At 49.8% G+C, this 20,565-nt stretch overlaps 1 protein-coding gene across 1 annotated transcript in view; it reads left to right on the top strand.

The window, feature by feature from the left end:
- Window positions 1-20,565, top strand: part of LOC127040354 (tyrosine-protein kinase ZAP-70) — a 46,027-nt gene that overhangs the window by 9,874 nt on the left and 15,588 nt on the right. Inside the window, exon 2 of the mRNA XM_050934428.1 lies at window positions 18,002-18,457. Coding sequence (XP_050790385.1) covers window positions 18,056-18,457 — 402 coding nt within the window. The 5' untranslated portion in view covers window positions 18,002-18,055. The remainder of the gene's footprint in view (window positions 1-18,001; window positions 18,458-20,565) is intronic.

Here is a 20,565-nt window from a genome sequence, read left to right as displayed (position 1 = left end):
AGCGTACTTTGGTTTTTTAAGTGAATTTGGCATTGGACAAAGGTGTCAGCCTTCTTGAATCCTGAGTTGGTGGGTGGAGCCTACCAAAACGACTACTGTCCCACCCTCCCCTCAAATCAGGAACTATCAGAGGGGTAGCCGTGTTAGTCTGGATCTGTAAAAGCAGCAAAGAATCCTGTGGCACCTTATAGACTAATGTCTGTTAGTCTATAAGGTGCCACAGAATTCTTTGCTGCTTTTGTCAAATCAGGAAGGGGCCACAGAGTCCAAAAAGCAACAGATTATGGAGGACAAAGAATAGGCATGGGGGTGCAGGTCACAGAATCAAAACAAGCAATTCAGAGGGGGACACCGGGCAGAGAACAGGTCCAAAGGACACTGTCCAGAGGAACTCAGCCCGGGCACGTGAATGAACAAGAGACTGGCTAAAGGCCCCATGGTCATAAAGAATTGCATCCCCCCCTCCCCCAATCCAGCTTCCTCCTTCTGGACTAAGGGGTGCCAGAGACGGCTGGGGAATTTCAGACGTGCGCAATGCTGTATGCAGCTCTTGCTGAAGTCAGTGGGAGTTTTAACCTTGACTTCACTGGGTGCCGAGTTAAGCCAATGCTGAGTGCTTTTGAGAATCCGATCCTAAAGTCCTCTCTCTATGCACAAAACAGCCACCAACCAGGCTGCAGCAGGGCAAGCTTTCACATGCCCTCCAACCAACACACTTCACTGTGACCTGGAAGGCAAGTTTGATCCCCTTAGTCAATTCAGTTCTTGGACTTTCTTCTGGGTGTGTTGAGGGGTGTCAACTAGATTGTTGTGTCAACCTAATTGTTGCGATGGGGACGCTAGTCCACTATGAATCAGACCGAGGCAACAAACGTATTTCCCCTATGGGCTACCAAACAGCTGTCAGCCTGGAACAGCCAATCACATCTCATCAGGACTGGTTTCAATCCAGTGAACTGGAGGTGAAAGGCTCTATGGCAAAAACCCAGTTCCTTGAGCAATAATGTTCCCCCAGGAGAGTTTGTTTTCATGGGTTATTACCAAATGATCCAAGGAGCAGCCTGCACATTGGTGAAATAACTGGACGTTGCTGGGCACTGCAGGAGGGTGTGGCTGGAGATGACAGATGTCTGAGGGTTTGCTGGGGAGAACGTTAACCCTTGGCTGCTGATTTTAGCTGCAGTCTCTGTGCGGCAGTAGAATGGGGCTGGGACCTGTTATGAGCAGATGTCCCACTGCAAACATGCGGTGCTAACGGCCCCGGTGAGTTTGCCTAGGGTGCCAAGTATGCGAGGCAGCAGGGCCATGGGGAAAGCTTAGGAAGATTGACTTGGCTCCAGAATGGCAATAAATATCTTAGCAAAGAACGGTTTGGAGTAACTCAAGCCAAACACCCGGGGCCAGCAGCACAGAGAACGCAAAGGCTAAGGACTGATCAGGTCATTGAGACTGAACTCGATTTTCTCCACTAGAGATGGGCTCGTAAGTCAGGGCTGAGCCACCTTCCAAAAAAGGGGGAGCTTGTTCTTCAGGGCTGTCAGTTCAAGCCCTTTAACAGCCAGCAGAAAAGATGACAGAATTCCAACCTATGGAAGCAGAATCTCTCTCCACGGAACCTTTTCCAGAGTTTTCTACAGAGCATTCGCCGAGTCTCACATTACACTCAGGCCAAGATTAGAAATCCGGAGAATCATTTTCCCCAGGTGGAACTCACAGAATTGCAGAAATCAGATATGGGAAAGTCCTATTAGCTCATCCCATCCAGTACTTGCCAATGTGGGATTATTCCCTACAGTATATTTTCTAGTCTAGTTCCAAATGACTCAAGTAATAGGACTTCCACCACTTCCTCGGGGAGACAGTTCCATGCCCAAATGGAAATGATTCCTGATAATCAGCCTACATTTTCCTTTCCTTAATACCCAGGACATTCCTACTAATAATATCCCCTTGGAATAGGTTAACAAACTGCCTCCTCTCTCTCCTTAGTGATCAAGCTCTTCAGACACTGGGAGTTGGCTATCACATTTTCCCCCCTGTCATGCTTGGCCAACACACCATGTGCATAGTTAGTTCACGAGAATTATACTCATAAATCAGTCCCGCCAGCCCTTCGGTTTATGCTCCTCTCTGAATTTTTGCTAGTTAGTTGACATTTTTCTGATACTGAGATGCCAGCTGAAATAAATAACAGCAGGATCAGGATGCCTGGCTCCTTCGTTTGCCAGGGGCAGCTGCACTGGGGGGGCCAGGTGTCCACTTCTTTTTAAAACAGCAACTTTTTAAAGGTTTATTCCATACAAAGACGACATCTCTTTGTTTGAGAACTGATGAATGCACCCCAGGCTCTGCTGGCTTTCGCCCCAGCTGGCAACAGCTTCCATTCCAGCCACTCAACCGTCTGTATTCTTAAAAGTGAACAGCACCACTGCTTAGTGACAAACAAGCTATGGAAAAAAGGTATTGTCACGCCCGGATCTGCTGGCCCCACTAGACTGCCCTTTCAAATGAGATACAAAAGCCTTGTGACTCATGATCATTAGAGATCTCTTGGCAGATGTTCGAAGAGTAGAGATGTTAACCATGAGGTCCTGATGAAATTCCAACTTGGGTAATTATGTTTGCCTTCTCTAAACCCCCCCCCCCGGAGTTTTAACTGGAGAACGTATTCTTCCCTACCCCAGACACTTGTGTAAGGTCACAGCAGCAGAACGGCTGGGACATCCCATCTCCAAGGAACATCACAGTCGTTCTGCTCCACTGACTTTACGTTGCAGAGGAGGGTGAATGATCCATATAAACAACTTGCGAAGTGCTCTGGGACTTTTCCTGACGAAAGATGCTATCTGCATGTCACATTATTATGACCACCAAAAAATGGACTTCTCCCTCCAACGGCTACTTGCATTCGGACCCCTCTGCGAGCAGACAGGAGCACTTCCGCCGGGCTGGGCCAGAAGTAGGGGTCCTAAAATGAGCTGCTCCTGGAAGTCAAATGGGTGAAGTTGAGAGGACCAGCACACAAGACTATTGTCTCACTAGTAAGGCATAGACCTTGTGCTACCTTTTGCACGATGGTGGATTTCATCCCAACCAAGCTATGCTAGGGGCTGCACAAACAGATAGTCCTCGTCTCTGTGCATGTCTGAGTCAGTCTGCTGCACTCTGTTTGGCAGGTTAATCTTGACAAATGCTGTGAACGGATTTAGAGGTGGAATACGAAACTGAACACGAGTGGAAAGCGATGCATTTGGAGAAGACATCCAAGCTAAGTAGCTCTTATATGGCAGTGCTGGAACGAGCGGTGCTGCCACACCCCCTGGCTTGAACTGGTTTCTTTCAGATACAGGGTTTACTGTTTGGTTCAATGGTTCTCAGCACACCCACTGTACAAATTGTCCCAGCACCCCTGAAGTGAAGTAGAGCAGTTAATGCAGTGAAGGACAGAGGAGGAGACTCAGTGTACTGACAAATCCAACTTTACATGTCCCAGCGGTACAGAAGGCTAGTAGATTGGTGGCTTCTATCGCACAGGGGGACAAGACAGAAATGCAAGGATATTGTGCGATCACTGAGTAAAGCTCTGCTCAGACTGCATTTGGGATAAAGTCTCCAACCCTGCCTATCTGAATTGAGGACGGATACAGGTAGACGAAAGGGAATTCACCATAAGGAGATTAGAAAGATAACTAGAACGGAGAAGTTTGCTGACTTGGAGGTATGGTGGCATGGACTGACAAACAGATTGAGGTGATGATTAAGAAGTGACGTGATAAAAATACTGAAGCCTCAGGGTTCTCATTCAAGCTGGTCAAAAGTTTTCCGACAACAGTTTTCAGATGGAAAATGCTGACTCAGTGGAACTGAAACATTCTGCGCAACTGTGTCGATTCCGGTGAAACTTTCAGTGGAAACCGTCAATGGACTTTCAATGGAAATGGCAGGTAGACTGGCTAGTCAGCCTGGTTTCCTGCTATCTCACCTGCCCACTGGCCAACCAGCCAGCAGGTGGGCAGGGTCCCAGGCTCCAAGGGTGGCCAGCTTCCCAGCCCACTTACCAGTCTGGAGTTTTTCAAGATATTTCCATGCTGTGAAAAAAATTTCATTTCCAGCTTTTCAGTCCAACTTGGACCAATTTTTTTTTCTGGAACTGCATAATTTTCCACTGTTCTCGCACAGCTCTAGTTATCATACATTTTAAGCTTGATGATCTATTGGCCTTTGCTGGACTGACTAGAATTAGAAAACTTAGGGTTAAGGAGGCATCATTTTGCCGAGTGATTGGTGAAGACACGGGTGATGGGAGCCAAGGTAAAGTCGAGTATCACTCAGGTATTTAAGCACAACATGAGATGATGATATAGAATGCAATTAACAAAAGGGGCATTATTAATATTTTGTCTTATTTGCACTGCAGTACAACTTGAGATCAGAGCCCCATTGCGAGAGGCAGAGTGTGTTAGTGGCTAGGCCGGCAGACTAGGCATCAGGGACTCATGAGTCAATTGGCAGCTCTGCCACTGACCACCTGTGACCTCCTTGGCAAGTCCCTCTGCCTTCTCTGTTTTGACTGTAAGCTCTTCAGGGCAGGGACCGTTCCTTGCTGTGTGTTTGTACAGCACCTAGCACCTGGATCTTGGTTGGAGCCTCTAGATCGGGGGTGGGCAAACTTTTTGGCCTGAAGGCCACATCGGGATTCGTAAATTGTATGGAGGGCTGGTTAGGGGAGTGGGTTGTGGCCCGGCCCCCACATCCTACCCCATCCAATCTGCTCTGTTCCCTGACAGCCCGTCTGGGACCCCTGCCCATCCACACCCCGCCACTCCCTGTCCCCTGACCGCCCCTGGACCCTCGCCGCCCCATCCAACCCTTCCTCTCATTCCTGATGGCCCCCCCAGGAGCCCTGCCCCATCCAACCACCCCTTTTCCTTGTCCCCTGACTGCCCCCGGGACCCCTGCCCCTGACTGCCCCCTGCTGCCCCATCCAACCCCCAGTCCTTCCTGACTGCCCCCCCGAATCCCTGCCCCCATTCAACCCCCTGTTCCCCCCGACCTCTATCCACACCCTCGCCCCCCAACCACTACCCCGAACTCCAGGGCCCTCTATCCAACCCCTGCTGCTCCCTGCCTCCTTTACCATGCAGCCTGGAGCACTGGTGGCTGGCAGCTCTACAGCCGCACCGCCCAGCTGGAGCCGGGTCACGCCACCAGCACGCAGCGCAGAGACCGGGTCAGGCCAGGCTCTGCAGCTGGGCTGCCCCAGGAGCTCACAGCCCCGCCACCCAGAGCATTGCGCCGGCAGTGGGGCGTGCTGAGGCTGTGGGGAAGGGGCCAGGAGTCAGCCTCCCAGGCCAGGAGCTCGGGGGCCGGGCAGGAGGGTCCCGTGGGCTGAATGTGGCCCACGGGCCGTAGTTTGCCCACCTCTGCTCTACAGTACAAACACCAATAAAAAGATGAGCTAAACTATAAGATTAAACATCAAACCCAGGATATTTAAAGATCTCCCCTTTCTAAATTTAAAGAAGAAAAACGTATTCCAAACATGCAGAGGATTAGGTCACTGGCAGGTCATTTTGTGGTTGGAAACACACATTTCTGACAGTTGCTTAAGCATGAGGCATATAGTGTGGGTGAGAGGCCGAGGCGTAAAGTGTCTCCCTGTAAGATGGCTGCCTCTGCAGCACGCAGCGATGCTTTCAGGCATGCATGAGAAGCTGTTTGTTAAATGCATGGTCACAACAACCCGGGGCCAGTGTGGTGGATGAAAGATAGTTCTCATTTCTCTCGCTCTCTTACATGGCCCCCATTACCAGGGTACCTGAGTGCCTTACGGTGCTGCTGTGAGTAGGAAGCACTGTTCATAGAATCATAGAAAATTAGGGTTGGAAGGGACCTCAGGAGGTCATCTAGTCCAACCCCCTGCTCAAAGCAGAACAAAACCCAACTAAATCATCCCAGCCAGGGTTTTGTCAAGCCGGGCCTTAAAAACCTCTAAGGAAGGAGATTCCACAACCTCCCAAGGGAACCCATTCCAGTGCCTCACCACCCTCCTAGAGAAATAGTGTTTACTAATATCCAACCTAAACCTCCCCCACTGCAACTTGAGACCCTTGCTCCTTGTTCTGTCATCTGCCACCACCAAGAAGAGCCAAGCTCCGTCTTCTTTAGAACCCCCTTTCAGGTAGTTGAAGGGTGCTGTCAAATCCCCTCTCACTCTTCTCTTCTGCAGACTAAATAACCCCAGTTCCCTCAGCCTCTCCTCATAAGTCATGTGCTCCAGCCCCCTAATCATTTTTGTTGCCCTCCGCTGGACTCTTTCCAATTTGTCCACATCCCATCTGTAGTGGGCGGGTGGGGGCGGAAAACTGGACAGAATACTCCAGGTGTGGCCTCACCAGTGCTGAATAGGAGGGAATAATCACGTCCCTCGATCTGCTGGCAGTGCTCCTACTAATACAGCCCAATATGCCATTGGCCTTCTTGGCAACAAGGGCACACTGCTGACTCCTATCCAGCTTCTTGTCCACTGTAATCCCCAGGTCCTTTTCTGCAGAACTGCTGCTTAGCCAGTCAGTCAGTCCCCAGCCTGTAGCAGTACATGGGATTCTTTCTTCCTAAGTACAGGACTCTGCATTTGTCCTTGTTGAACCTCATCAGATCTCTTTTGGCCCAATCCTCCAATTTGTTATCATCCTTTATCCAAAGAGGCTCTGTGACTTGCCGAAGGTCACACAGGAAGTCTGTGGCAGAGCCGGGAACTGCACTCCGGCCTCCCCACTCCCAGACTAGCACCTTAACCATTGGCCCATCCTTCCACTTCACTTCTGCTCTGTCAGGCCTCTCTGTCCTTTGCACACTATGTGCCATCACCTGGGAGCCCATTGCTCTGTACTGCAGACGGTCATGGAGATGGAGGGCTGGAGCCCTTATGCTGAGACACTACATTGTGGCTGGTGTCCTCACAGGGCTCAGCCTGAGTGGTAGGCATGGGGCACCGAGGTAGATTGAAACCAAGTTATTACTGGTTTGAAAGACTTGGCGTTTCCTATCCAGAGACAGCGCCCCCCTGGCAGAGCGAACAGAACCACACGCTGTGCTGGGAGCACCAGGCTGGGATTTGTTCGATGCACCCTCAGAGTTACTGAACGCTAGTCAATCACTACACTGGACCTGTGGGATGAGAGCCATCAGATCTCTGTAGTGTGTGTGTGTGTGTGTGCGTGCGCCTGTCCTCCAGCCTCTGAATCAAATCCATGTGCTGCAGACACAAGCAGTCGTGTGTTCTTCACACATAGGCAGCAAAGACTAGACCCCCCCCCTCGCCTTTCAGCTCCAAACACACACCACTAATGGAGAAACCTGGCTTCAGAGAGTGGCAGCTAGTCCCCTATCCTTTCTGTCAGTTTAGCCACAGAGAGGGATAGCTCAGTGGTTTGAGCATTGGCCTTGCTAAACCCAGGGTTGAGAGTTCAATCCTTGACGGGTCCATTTAGGGATCTGGGGTAAAAATCTGTCTGAGGACTAGCCCTGCTTTGAGCAGGGAGTTGGACTAGATGACCTCCTGAGGTCCCTTCCAACCCTGATATTCTATGATTTCTACCACTCACTCAGACACATAGCCAGGATGTTATGGTTGCATTGCATGCAAGTACGCAGTGCCAGCTTTATCTGGAGCATCCCACCACTTCAGGGAAAAAACTGCTCTAGAAATGCAATGGCCTCCCGCTATCGCACACCAAAGGCCAGGCCAGGTGACATGATGTCCCTTGTGCCAAGGAATCCCAACCCTCCATCCAACGACTATGCCCCAGAAGGAAAACCCTGGGGAATGACCATCTTGGTCATAGGGAAGAGGATACTAAGAACTGATTTCATGGGCAGACCGGTCTGTGCATAGCTGCAACAGCTTCCCTGAAACTCTGCAGGCTTCTTACTGATGACCCGATCCAGCATCCAGTGAAGTCAATGGCAGAGCTCCCATTAACTTCAGTGGTGCAGGATTTGATCATGTCCTAAGTGCTTAAGTCGGTCAAGCTCAGACATGTCTGAAATATTTTGAAGATCAGACATGATATGAAATTTAGACGAAACGCCACAACCAGTAAAATCCTTCTATGCCCTGCATTGCTCTCATGGATTGTTCTCAGGAGACAGATGGATCGTGCTTCTTAATTTTGCAGAGAGATCCCATAGCTTACCCTTTCTACATGAGATAAAGGGTCCATCGCCTGGAGATCCTGCTGCAGGAGAGGAACCTTATATGGCTACTCCAGGGCAGTATTTTGCAATGGCAACTTTAGCTGAGCCAAGATACTTTTGGCAATGGCCAGAATTAGATTGAAAAAGTTTGCATCTGCTCTTTGGTCAGTCACTGACCACAGCAAAGAGCGACTGCCCGAAAGCAGCCATGTTACATAAGTTGTCCTGTTTCACTTAATGCTGCTTAGCCCCTTCGAGTTCAAGGTGATGTCTGTGAACTCTCCTGTCCTTTTTTCCACCCCTACAGGGAACAATTAGCTAGTGACCATTTGCGAAAAGGAACAGGAGGGTGATACTGAGCGGGGTCTCCCATACAACACGGATGGGGGCATATGAGTACCTGGATAGGCAGAGACGCAAGGAAAAGCATAAGTAGATCTATATTGAAATCTGCTTAGCCAGCAGCCCTCACCAATAAGGAGTGTTCATGATGGGTCAGCACGAAGAAGGGACACCACCACCAAGTCAGTAGATACCCACTGTGCTGCTGCTTCTCAGACAGTGCTGACCACTGCTGGGTCTTTAAAGACCTCATGGTACTGTTTGCAGTAGAACACTGACCAAACTCCAGCTCAAGTGACTTCACACTGCCCTCCCGATTTACCTGGCTGTAGAACTGTTCTTAGGCTCCCACTGATAGGAGGGCAGCTCCACACCACCAATCAGCAGCCACTTTCCACCCCAGAGGTGGCTGCATTCCACTCGTTCCTGTGGCTTACAATTTGCACATCCATTTGTAAAATGAAAGGCACTCTATAAATGGAAAACAACTTTCTTGTAACAAAGAGATCCTCACTGTTAAAGCCTCAACCCATGCACACACACAAAAATACAGCTCAGATACGAAGCCTTCTAGGCTGAGAATTGTGCTTTCAAACTGCTGACTGAGCCGTGCCCACCAGGCCCCCTTCTCCCCCCATGCAGGTGGCCTGCCTCCCTCCCCACACAGCAATGGGAGCTAATTGCTTCTGCTCATTAGCATTTGACAAATAACCACAGAGAGAGAAAAAGGCCCCAGCAGGATATGAACAAGCTTAGGCCTTCACTACCATCTGACTGCACCAATCGAATGTGTCATTATTTTTCCATTCTTTATCATCCGATCTCTCCTTCCCCTTCGAGCAGAATCAGCGTGCTGCTCTTTCGGGGGGCTCTTGCCAGCTCAGCATGGCTGTGCCGAAGCACGGGCAGAGACTGAATGAATCGCGATGAAAAGGCAGGACGGGACTGATGTGTATCGGTGGCAATCCCTGAGCCTGGGGGAGCAGATGTAGAGGGGAGTGTGCGTGTGTGTGTGTGGGGTGGGGGCACTCTGCATAAAGGTTCATGAGTTTCCTCCCCACTCAAATGTGATGAGCTTCCCCTCAGTCACCAACTACCCATCCCGTTGTCAGTAAACTCAGCAGCTGCTGGGGTGGGAGATGGAGGTCAGCACAGGACCAAGACAGAGCCTTGCTAGCCAGTGCTACCAGATCACAGATAGAAAGATGCATAATGGACCATAAGGTGCTGAGCAGTTGGTTGGTCAGTCAGCAGAGCCACAGGGAGCACAGGCCCAAGCAGTCAGTGCCTTGGGCAAAAGTTCCATTTATTTAACCAATAAAATCTTGTAAAAGCAGCAAAGAATCCTGTGGCACCTTATAGACTAACAGACGTTTTGGAGCATGAGCTTTCGTGGGTGAATACCCACTTCCCCAGATGCATGTAATGGAAATATCCAGGGGCAGGTATATATATGTGTGCTAGCAAGCAAGCTAGAGATAACGAGGTCAGTTCAATCAGGGAGGATGAGGCCCTGTTCTAGCAGTTGAGGTGTGAAAACCAAGAGAGGAGAAACTGGTTCTGTAATTGGCAAGCCATTCACAGTCTTTGTTCAATCCTGAGCTGATGGTGTCAAATTTGCAGATGAACTGAAGCTCAGCAGTTTCTCTTTGAAGTCTGGTCCTGAAGTTTTTTTGCTGCAGGATGGCCACCTTAAGGTCTGCTATAGTGTGGCCAGGGAGGTTGAAGTGCTCTCCTACAGGTTTTTGTATATTGCCATTCCTAATGTCTGATTTGTCCTATCCTAAGCTCAGCAGTTCTTGTCCTAAGCTCAGCAGTTTCTCTTTGAAGTCTGGTCCTGAAGTTTTTTTGCTGCAGGATGGCCACCTTAAGGTCTGCTATAGTGTGGCCAGGGAGGTTGAAGTGCTCTCCTACAGGTTTTTGTATATTGCCATTCCTAATGTCTGATTTGTCATTTATCCTAATGTCTGATAAAATCTTGGTAATTTAGGGTTCTGGGCACCATGATCAAGGATTGAGTTAGGGGCTTGTGATTTGATTTAGCTGCTCATATCCCGACTGATACAGGCCCCTCTGGGCTCTTCAGTGAAGTCTTGCTGCTGCTTCGAAGCCTGTCTGCCTGGGCTGGGAGATTTGCTTCCAGCTGCAGTGTAGACATCCGCTAAGTGGAACGTTGATGATACAGACAGGGACACAGAAGCAGCTGCCTGCCACAGACCCCACCCCAGAAGAGTGATCCTCTTTCAGTGACAGCTGAGAAGTAGAGAGGATATTTACTGAACTCTGATTTCTCCTCATTTTCCTGCCTGGAGCAGTATTTTCCTAACCTCTCTCCCATGGTATCAGAGAAATTACTCTACACTTTGCTTCCAAAAAATTGTGCATTTTTACTAAGGCAAAAGGGTCACCATGTTCCACACCAGAAGTGGCTGCATTTCAGTGGTGGATGAAAGATCTCAACATGCACAGTCTGGGATCCATAGGGATGAAAGAGACCTCAGATGTCTAATTATTTACCCTTTTAAACACACAGCCAAGTACTATCCTTCAAGTTAACAGCCTTACCTGCTCACTTCTTTAGACGAGAGAAGACCAGGTCCCAGGTGAAGCCTGAGTGGTGCAGGTTTCCAAAAGAAAAGCCTCAGGACAGACATTTAGGGGGTTTGTTCTCCAGGGTTTCTGTAAACATGAACACAGTCATTTCACTTAGGGCTGAGACTTAATAAAACCCTCTTCCAGGAAGAAATGACTCTTCTTAGCAATATCTCTTCATCTGTATTTGACTGGTGATCACAAAAAACAGAAGCAAAATGTGAATGGGCCTAAGTTATCCAAGTGACCCCATTCCAAGGCCTGACAACAGCTGATAACAGCAACGCACCTATTGGCACAAACCCTGCAAGGCCAGGGCTATGGCGGAGCTGTGCACGAGGCCGCAGGGGCCAAGCAGTTCCCCACAGGCCTAGCGGGAAGGTTCCATGGCAGTTGCAAGCCGCCAAGCGGGAGGAAGCAGCAGCCGTTGGTTGGGAGCCGGGTGAGCAGGGGAAAGTTTCTACCCTGGAACTAGCCAGGCCTACCCACATCACAGCAAGTCCAGTATGCGGCCACGTAGGGATCCCAAGGGCACAGCCTCCTGGTAAGCAGACACAGGTGTAGAGAGAAGGGGTGGAGGGAAGCAGTCTGGACATGAATAAAAATCTCCCCTCAGAGCACCTCATGCCTCATTACTGGGCCCCATGTAACATGCATCCCTGCTCTCGCTCTCCCTTCTCCATCCTCATCCCTTTACCTCCCTCCCCTGCTCTCAGCTCCATGGCCTGGGTTAGTCTCACTGCTCTGCCACCTTGTCTCTCTGCCTTAAGCACCAGCCCCTTCAAACAGCCCCCCCTCTTGCAATCGCACCTCATTCCCGCCTTTGCCTCAAGCCCACATCCCCAGGCTGGGGCTTGTTTGCCTTGCCCAGGGCTGGGTGCCGTTGTAGCCACTGGAGTCTTAGCCCTGCCGCTCCCTCATGGTGTCATCCCCACTAGGACTCTGTAGAAATTGGAGTGACCAGATGTCCCAATTTTATAGGGACAGTCCTGATATCTGGGGATTTTTCTTACCTCGGTGCCTATTACCCCTCACATTCTGTCCCAATTTTTCATACTTGCTATCTGGTCACCCTAGCAGTAATGTTCCAGCAGGAAGGGTAGGCAAATCAAAAGCAATAGGGCAAGGAAATGGTTCCCCCACCCCAAGCATTGCTGGCATTCCAGAGAGATGCAGCAGAGCTCGGGGGAAGGCAGGCGTGATCTTCACCCATACCACCCTTGTCCCTGCTGTGTTTCCTGGGATGGGAACAGACCCTTGCAGCGGTTCTGAAAGGCCAGGCCCAGCTAGAGGTGCTAACGAGAGGACAGCCAAGGGGATTGTTTCTCTCTCCTCCCCGCACATCGGTCACTGCCTTTCATTAAGGCAACACCAGCCCTGGAGAGGCTGCAGCAGGGCTTTTCCATGTGGCTTCAGGCACTGCCACTGCCTCTGTTCTCCACCACCCTTTTGCTGGTATTTTCTGAACGTCTTCTTTCAGGAGTCTGGTTTATTAAGGTAACATTCAGACACCCACAAATCTCCCCCTCCAAACCCACCTTCCATCCTAGCTAGCTCAGACCCTTGGTGGAGGGTTCTTAGTGCTGGCTTCACTGATCTTCCTCCTAGCAAACTCCTCTCCCTGCAGCTCTGCTCAAGCACACCAGAGAGTAACCACTGGCCTTATATTTCTCAGCAGGCCTAGTGCTCAGTCACATGCAGCCATCCCATTGGCCCCCCTGCCCCTCTCCATTCCCTTCACCTGGGGAGGCAGGCTACACCTGGCACAGGTGATGCTGAACCTCATCCATCTTAAAGGGCCAGCTGCCACTGTGAGAGCTGCATTGCTGGGGTTTGTTGTGACCAGGTTAATAATAAACAATAATAATAATAATAATGATAATATTACCACCAATAATAACAGGAAGACATAAACAGCCGTCATAACAGGCTCAATACTGCTCCCTGCTTCACTGATCCAACTCCACTGACTTTGATTGATGTGCACCAGTGTCACAGACAGCAGAATTTGGCCCAGCCTGTTGTGTTTAGATGTCATGAAGCGATACACCGTTGCTGGCAGTTTTCTCCCATGCCGAGGTCTGTGGCTGGCTATAAGTAGCTGTAAATGACAGATATCTTGGAGATCTTTCTGTTTGTTGCCCACCTAAATGTGGTTGCAGTTTTGATCAGCCCTAATTAAGTGGGGGAGAGGCCTTTCTCAGTGCAACTTCGCACAGGAAATCCAACATGCTCTAAAGTGGCCACTGATTTTGGGTGCCTCTGTTTTTTGGATGCTCAACTTGAGACACTTCAGGCATGTGGGGATTCTCAGCACCTCTGCAAAATCAGGCCCAAACTGCCACCCAAGATTTAGAGGCTGCTTGAAAAATCAGGGCCTGATTTTAGCAGTCAGGGGGAGTTGAAGGTGCCTAGCACCATACAGGTGCTTGCCTGGTATGAAGGGTTATAAATAAAGCCTCACAACACCACTACAAGATGGGGAAAAAAATGCTGTACCTATTTCACAGAGAGGGAAACTGAGGCATGGGGCAGCTAAGATCATTGCTCAGGGTCACATGGTGAGACAAGTGGCAGTGTTAGGAATAGAACTCAGTACCACAAAATATCTTTGAGGCCAAGTGCTTAGCAGGGTTGAGAAAAGGACTGGACATGTATAGAGATAACAAACATTTCCCATATCCTGGGGCCAACATGGCTACCACACCACTGCATACAACAATTTCCATAGTTATATTATAATAGTAAAGATTAAACACAAACTTTGGAAGGGATATAAACCTGCATGCATCAGGGCCTAATCCACTCCCTAACTATCAGTGGTCAGGAGGTAAATTTAACTAGGGACTAGTTAGTCCATAATTGTTTCCTGCAGGGTTTCTTGCACTTTCCTCTGACACAACTAGTATTAGCCACTGTTGGTAACAGTATACTGGACTACTTGGACCCTGGTCTGAACCGGTCCAGCAATTCCTATGTTCTGAACTCAGATCTCCTGCCCCTCCAATCTCTGTATCCTCCCATTTCATGCATTTGGTTAAAGGGGCTTCACAACGCAAGCTGAATTTTGCTGAGCCTGACACAGTTTAATCTACGGCTTGTACCCAAGTTGCAAACCTCCCTGACTGTTTCCTGCTGTGGTTTCCTGCAATGGTAAAACGCCTCCGCTGCTCAGCCTGCTTTCCCCTTCGGTTGTCTGATGGCCCTTTCTGGGCTTCAGGCAGATAAAAAACAAATAAGTCAAAAAAAGCTGGTGGCCATAAATCCAGCTCCCTGGGCAGGCATCTCCTTGCCTTGCTCCTGAGCAAAGCAGGAGATCTCTGGCAGGATGGCATCTCTCCAGCAATCTTCCTCCATCCCCATTCCACATACGCTAGGCCAGTGGTTTTCAGACTTTTTTTCTGATGACCCAGTTGAAGAAAATTGTTGATGCCTGCAACCCAGTGGAGCTGAGGATGAGGGATTTGGGTTGTGGGAGGGGCTCAGGGCTGGGGCAGCGAGTTGGGGCACTGGGGTGAGGGCTGCGGGGTGGGGCCAGGAATGAGGGGTTCAGGGATTGGGAGGGGGCTCTGGGCTGGGGCAGGGGGTTGGGGTGCAGGAGGAGGTCAGGGCTCTGGGCTGGGGGTGCAGGCTCTGGGGTGGGGCTGGAGATGACGGGTTTGGGGTGCAGGAGGGGGCTCTGGGTTTGGGGGTAGCTCAGTGCTGGGGCAGAGAATTGGGGCACTGGCTTACCTTGGGCGGCTCCTGGTTAGCGGCGCAGTGGGGGTGCTAAGCAAAGCTCCCTGCCTGTCCTGTCACTGTGGACCGCTCTGTGCCCCGGAAGTGGCCAGCAACAGGTCCGGCTCCTAAGTGGAGGCTCGCAAGCGGCTCTGCGTGGCTCTCACCCACAGGCACCATCCCGCATAGCTCCCATTGGCCAGGAACGTGGGAATGCAGAGCTGGTGCTCGGGGGGGGGGCAGCGCGTGGAGCCCCATGGCCCCCCTGCCTAGGAGCCGGACCTGCTGCTGGCTGCTTCCGGGGTGCATCGTGGTGTCAGAACAGGTAGAGACTAGCCTGCCTTAGCCAAGCAGCACCGCCAACAGGACTTTTAACAGCCCAGTCAGCAGTGCTGACCAGAGCTGCCATGACCCAGTGCCTTCCATTCCGTGACCCAGTACTGGGTCACAACCCGCAGTTTGAAAACCACTACACTAGTGTGTGTCATTTATACAGTCCCTGCCTAGGCCACACACTACCAGGGTGTGGCCAGCCCAACTCAGAATGCCATATGACCATCTAAGTCCTGGTCCTTTCTGTGCCAGCCTTTAATGTGCAATAGGTCTGTCCCTCAGTCGACCAAGAGGCCTAGCCATTGGGACAATTTAAAATCTTGTCGGTCTGTCTGTATCTGTCATTCATCTGATACACGATTAGCTCTATCTGGCAGGGACTGTCTTTTTGTTTTGGGTTTGTACAGCCCCTAACACCATTGGGTCCTGGTCTCTGACTGGGGCTCCTGGGCACTATGATACTATGACTACTACTACTAATTAATAAAGAATGTGTGCAGAAGAGCAGAGACCAGACCCAGTGACCCAAGGAGTCAGGTTGACTGTATTTTGAATGTGACTGAAACATTTGTGGAAAGAAGACGCCAGCTCAGCTCTTCTCATGTCACGCTACATCCTCACCAAAGGTCAGCTCCCAGGGAGCTGGTGCGCCTCCTGGAGCTCACTGGTGTTTCCGTTAATTAATGGAAACTGACCTTGGTCTGTGGGTGGGATTTAGATAACTTGATACCAAAACCAATAGCGCAGATAACAGCTCATTGGTGGAGGAGACTTGTCAAAGGCTCAGCCGGCAGTGTGACATGATGCATTGGGTTCCTACTGAGAGCTGGCTCTACCGGGATAGGTGGTAAGTCCCTTTCTGGTATTACTCTGCTGTGAGTCTAGGGGCCTCCGGTCACATTTGCAGACTCCAGTTTGAAAAGGGCGGGAGAATTGTAAGGAATACAATCTGCAACGATGGATTGTCACACTGGAGTCACAGCTTTCTCTGAGTTGATAAGCACAGAGGACTAGGCAAACTGGCCCAGACCATTGGTCCATCTAATGGACAATCTTTGACAGGGGCCACTGCCAGATACTCCGGTGGAAGATGCAAAAAATTCAGCAACAGATAGGGAAAGCTTCTTCTTTACCCTTGTCACTTGGCGGTTGGATTATGCCTAGAAGTATGTTTTAGGATGCATCAGGCGAGGTATTTCCAGCAAAGATAAGGAGGTTATACAAGTACCGTTATACAAGGCACTGGTGAGACCTCATCTGGAATATTGTGTGCAGTTCTGGTCTCCCATGTTTAAGAAGGATGAATTCAAACTGGAACAGGTTCAGAGATGGGCCACTAGGATGATCCGAGGAATGGAAAACCTGCCTTATGAAAGGAGACTCAAAGAGCTTGGCTTGTTTAGCCTAACCAAAAGAAGGCTGGGGGGGGGGGGATATGCTTGCTCTTTATAAATATATCAGAGGGATTAATATTAGGGAGGGAGAGGAATTATTTAAGCTTAGTACCAACATAGACACAAAAACAAATGGGTATAAACTGGACACTAGGAAGTTTAGACTTGAAATTAGACGAAGGTTTCTAACCATTAGAGGAGTGAAGTTCTGGAACAGCCTTCCAAGGGGAGTAGTGGGGGCAAAATACATATCTGGCTTTAAGACTAAGCTTGATAAGTTTATGAAAGGGATGGTATGATGGGATAGCTTAATTTTGGCAACTGATCTTTGATTATCAGCAGGTAAGTATGCCCAGTGGTCTGTGATGGGATGTTATATGGGATGGGATCTGAGTTACTGCAGAGAATTCTTTCCTGAGTGCTGGCTGGTGAGTCTTGCCCAGATGCTCAGGGTTTAGCTGATCGCCATATTTGGGGTCAGGAAGGAATTTTCCTCCGGGGAAGATTGGCAGGGGCCCTGGAGGTTTTTCACCTTCCTCTGCAGCGTGGGGCATGGGTCACTTGCTGGTGGATTCTCTGCAGCTTGAGGTCTTCAAACCACAATTTGAAGACTTCAATAACGCGGACATAGGTTAGGGGTTTGTTATAGAAGTGGATAGGTAGGGTTCTGTGGCCTGCTTTGTGCAGGAGGTTAGACTAGATGATCATATTGGTCCCTTCTGACCCTAAAGTCTATGAGTCTATGAGAAGCATCAGGGTTTTATATCCCTTATAAACTTGTATCCTGTCTAGTGGAACTGTCAATGTTCTGATTACCCACAAAACTGTCTAGTACTTTTTTAAAGGCCTGTTAATCTCTTTGCTGTATCAATAGGTTGAGGTAGTGAGTTCCAAAGGTTAATTATGCATTGCAAAAAATGATATTTCCTTTTATCATGATCTACAGGAACCTCTCCGGAGAGAAGATTTTGGGTAGTAGGGGGCTTTTTAATTTAGACGATAATGGCATAACTAGATCCAGTGACAATGTCAGACTGCAATTTTTTAACAGTGAGAATAATTAACCATTGAACAGCTCACTAGGGGATGCGGTGGATTCCCCATCACCTGAAATCTCTAACTCCAGACCAGATGTCTTTCTAAAAATCACACTCTGGCTCAGTCAGCAGTTAGGGGGGTGATACACAAATCACAGGGTAGAATTATCTAGCCTGTTACGCAGGAAAGGAGATTAGATGATTAGGATCCTCTCTTCTGGCCTTAGATTCTCTTAATTGACCCTGCGGTAATGGCTTGTGGGCAGATGGCTGGAGATGGTGACACAGGCCCTGCACTCCGGAGGGGTCATCTGCTAACAGTTTCCCTTGTCTGTGGCTGTATTGCAATGCAATGTCTCAATGAGGAATTCTGGTTCCATTCCCTAGACCCAGCACACGGAGTGTCTGAGCAGGTCTGAGGAGCCCCGGTCAGCGTACGAGATGCCGGATGCAGCCAGCCACTTGCCCTTCTTCTATGGCAGCATTTCTCGGTCGGAGGCCGAGGAGTACCTCAAACTGGCGGGCATGTCGGATGGCCTCTTCCTGCTGCGCCAGTGCCTGCGGAGCCTGGGGGGCTACGTCCTCTCCATGGTGCACAACCTGCAATTCTACCACTACCCCATTGAGCGCCAGCTGAACGGCACATACGCCATCGCGGGGGGCAAGGCGCACTGCGGGCCGGAGGAGCTCTGCGAATTCTACTCCAAGGATGCCGACGGGCTCTGCTGCACGCTCCGCAAGCCCTGCAACCGGCCCAGCGGTGTGGCGCTCCAGCCCGGCGTCTTCGACAGCATGCGGGACAACATGGTGCGCGAGTACATCCGGCAGACGTGGAAATTGGAGGTACTAGCTGGTCCCAAGGCAAACGCTGTATTCAGACCCCTCCGGGGGGACTTGCTGCTGCTGGTCACAACGTCCCTCAGCTCCTCCTTCTTCCATTCATCTTACACTGACTCTTCTCTACTCCTTTCCACATGCTCAGCACAACTGGGGCTCCTGCCATTTGGAAAAGCCCAATTGAATCTTCCTCCTTTTTCCAGTTCCCTCTGCAGAAATAGCTCTGATCCTTTGCCTGCGCCATCAAATTCCTTTCTTCCTCTGCTCCAACTTAACAAGACTGGGCCTGTCTGTCCTGGGTGGCCATTACAGAGCTCACAGCATAAGAGAGGGGGGCTAGTCCCAGTGTCCTTAGCCTGGCTACTGTGCACTCAGCCCAAGTTGGCTGTGCTTCCTGGGTGCTGTACGGGACATGTACAGAGCCAGATCATGAGATGCTTATTCCGCTTTTCCTCAGTTCTTTCATCACTGAAGTCACGGGGAGTTTTTCTTGTGAACGCAGGAACTGGTGTATCGAATCAGAGCTAGCTACGTATCTATTTATTCCAATTATGAAATAACTGGAATGACACCTGTCCAAGGCTCTTGGCAATGGACCACACAACAGTACATGCAGTTTAGAACTCAGCAGCATTAATCTGATCACGTCCACAGGGACCCCTTTCTGCCCTTCCTCCTCCAGGAAGCACACCACAAGCCTCCTCCCCAAACCCTCACAAACAGGCGGCTTTTGCAACATGTCAACTAGGTTACCAAGTTCAGGTTATTTCAGACCAAAGAGGGAAGCAAGTTCTAAAATCTCTAGGCCCTCTCTGTCAGGCACCCCCTCTCTTTTGCAAGGAGGGATATCCAGCTCACAGGCCCCTGCTGACTACAGCTGTGGCAGAATGGCATTGGGAGAGAAGAGATCGCTTAAGTAGGCTGGTCCTTGACCATTTAGGGCTTTATAGGTCATAGGTCCTATCAGTGAGAGAGGCTGTCTGGCCTCGTGGACAGAGCCCCAGACTGGGATCTGGCCACTTGGGTTCTAGTTCCTGCTATGCTGCCAGCTGCTTGCTGTGGGAAAGTCACGTCACAGCTCTGTGCCTCAGTTTCCCCATGTATAAAATGGGATAATGCTACTGCCCTCCTTTGTAGAGTGCTTTGAGCTGTATTGATGAAAAGTGCTTGTAAAGAAGTATTATATTAATTATTAGTATGACCCATTTGCTCCAGTGTCCTGTCTTCTAACAGTGACTGGGACCAGATCCTCCACAAGAGCAGATGCAGTAAACTCCATAATTGACAATTATAAAATAACCTGCTCATATGGGAAACTTCTCCCAGCCCCCAGGCAGACTGACTGGCTTATGCCTTATAACATATGTCCTTTACCTAATTTTGCCCTCTGTCTAATGTAACTGCGGATGTACTTGTTATCCATAGACATTTCCAAACCCTTTTCGAAATCTGTTATGCTCTTGGCCTCAATGAGATCTTGTGGCAGAAGGTTCCGCAGGCAAATTATAATGGTGTGAAGACATACTGCCTTTTATCAGTTTTAAATTTGACACCTTTGTTTCATTGAACGTCCCCTTGTTCTTGTATACCAAGAGAGGATGATTAGAAGATTCCTCTCTACCTTCTGTTTATTATCCAATACTTTGTATACGTTATTACATCTCATCTTATTCACTTCCTCTCCATGGAAAATAGTACCAGACTTTACAGTCTATCTTCATATTAGACTATTCCACACCCCTAAACATGTTGCCCGTTTCCAAACCTCCTCTAATTCTGCAATATCTTATTTTTAGATGGGGTGTGTGACGGGTTCCCTGGGGTGCAGCCTGGGACTGTAAGACCACTGTGCCCCCTGGATTCACTCCCTGGGCTGTCTCCCACAATGCCTTGCTAGTGACCAGCAGCAACCTCCTCCAGGCGCTATGCTCACTCAGCACAACCACATGTGGAGCCCCAAACCCAGCTAGATTGCATGAATGCTCCCAGAGCCACTCATGAATCACACAGAGAAAGGCACCAGAGCCACATCCCCCCAGCTCCCAGCACTGTACCTCAGGAATATACCGTTTTGCACTGCTCCAGATGGGCAGTGCAGATTTATTAATTAGTTC

Source organism: Gopherus flavomarginatus, chromosome 24 (assembly GCF_025201925.1).
Source record: "Gopherus flavomarginatus isolate rGopFla2 chromosome 24, rGopFla2.mat.asm, whole genome shotgun sequence".
NCBI classification, from domain to species: domain Eukaryota; kingdom Metazoa; phylum Chordata; order Testudines; family Testudinidae; genus Gopherus; species Gopherus flavomarginatus.
Note: the sequence above shows the minus strand (reverse complement) of the source record. Positions and strands in the feature narration are given on the sequence as shown.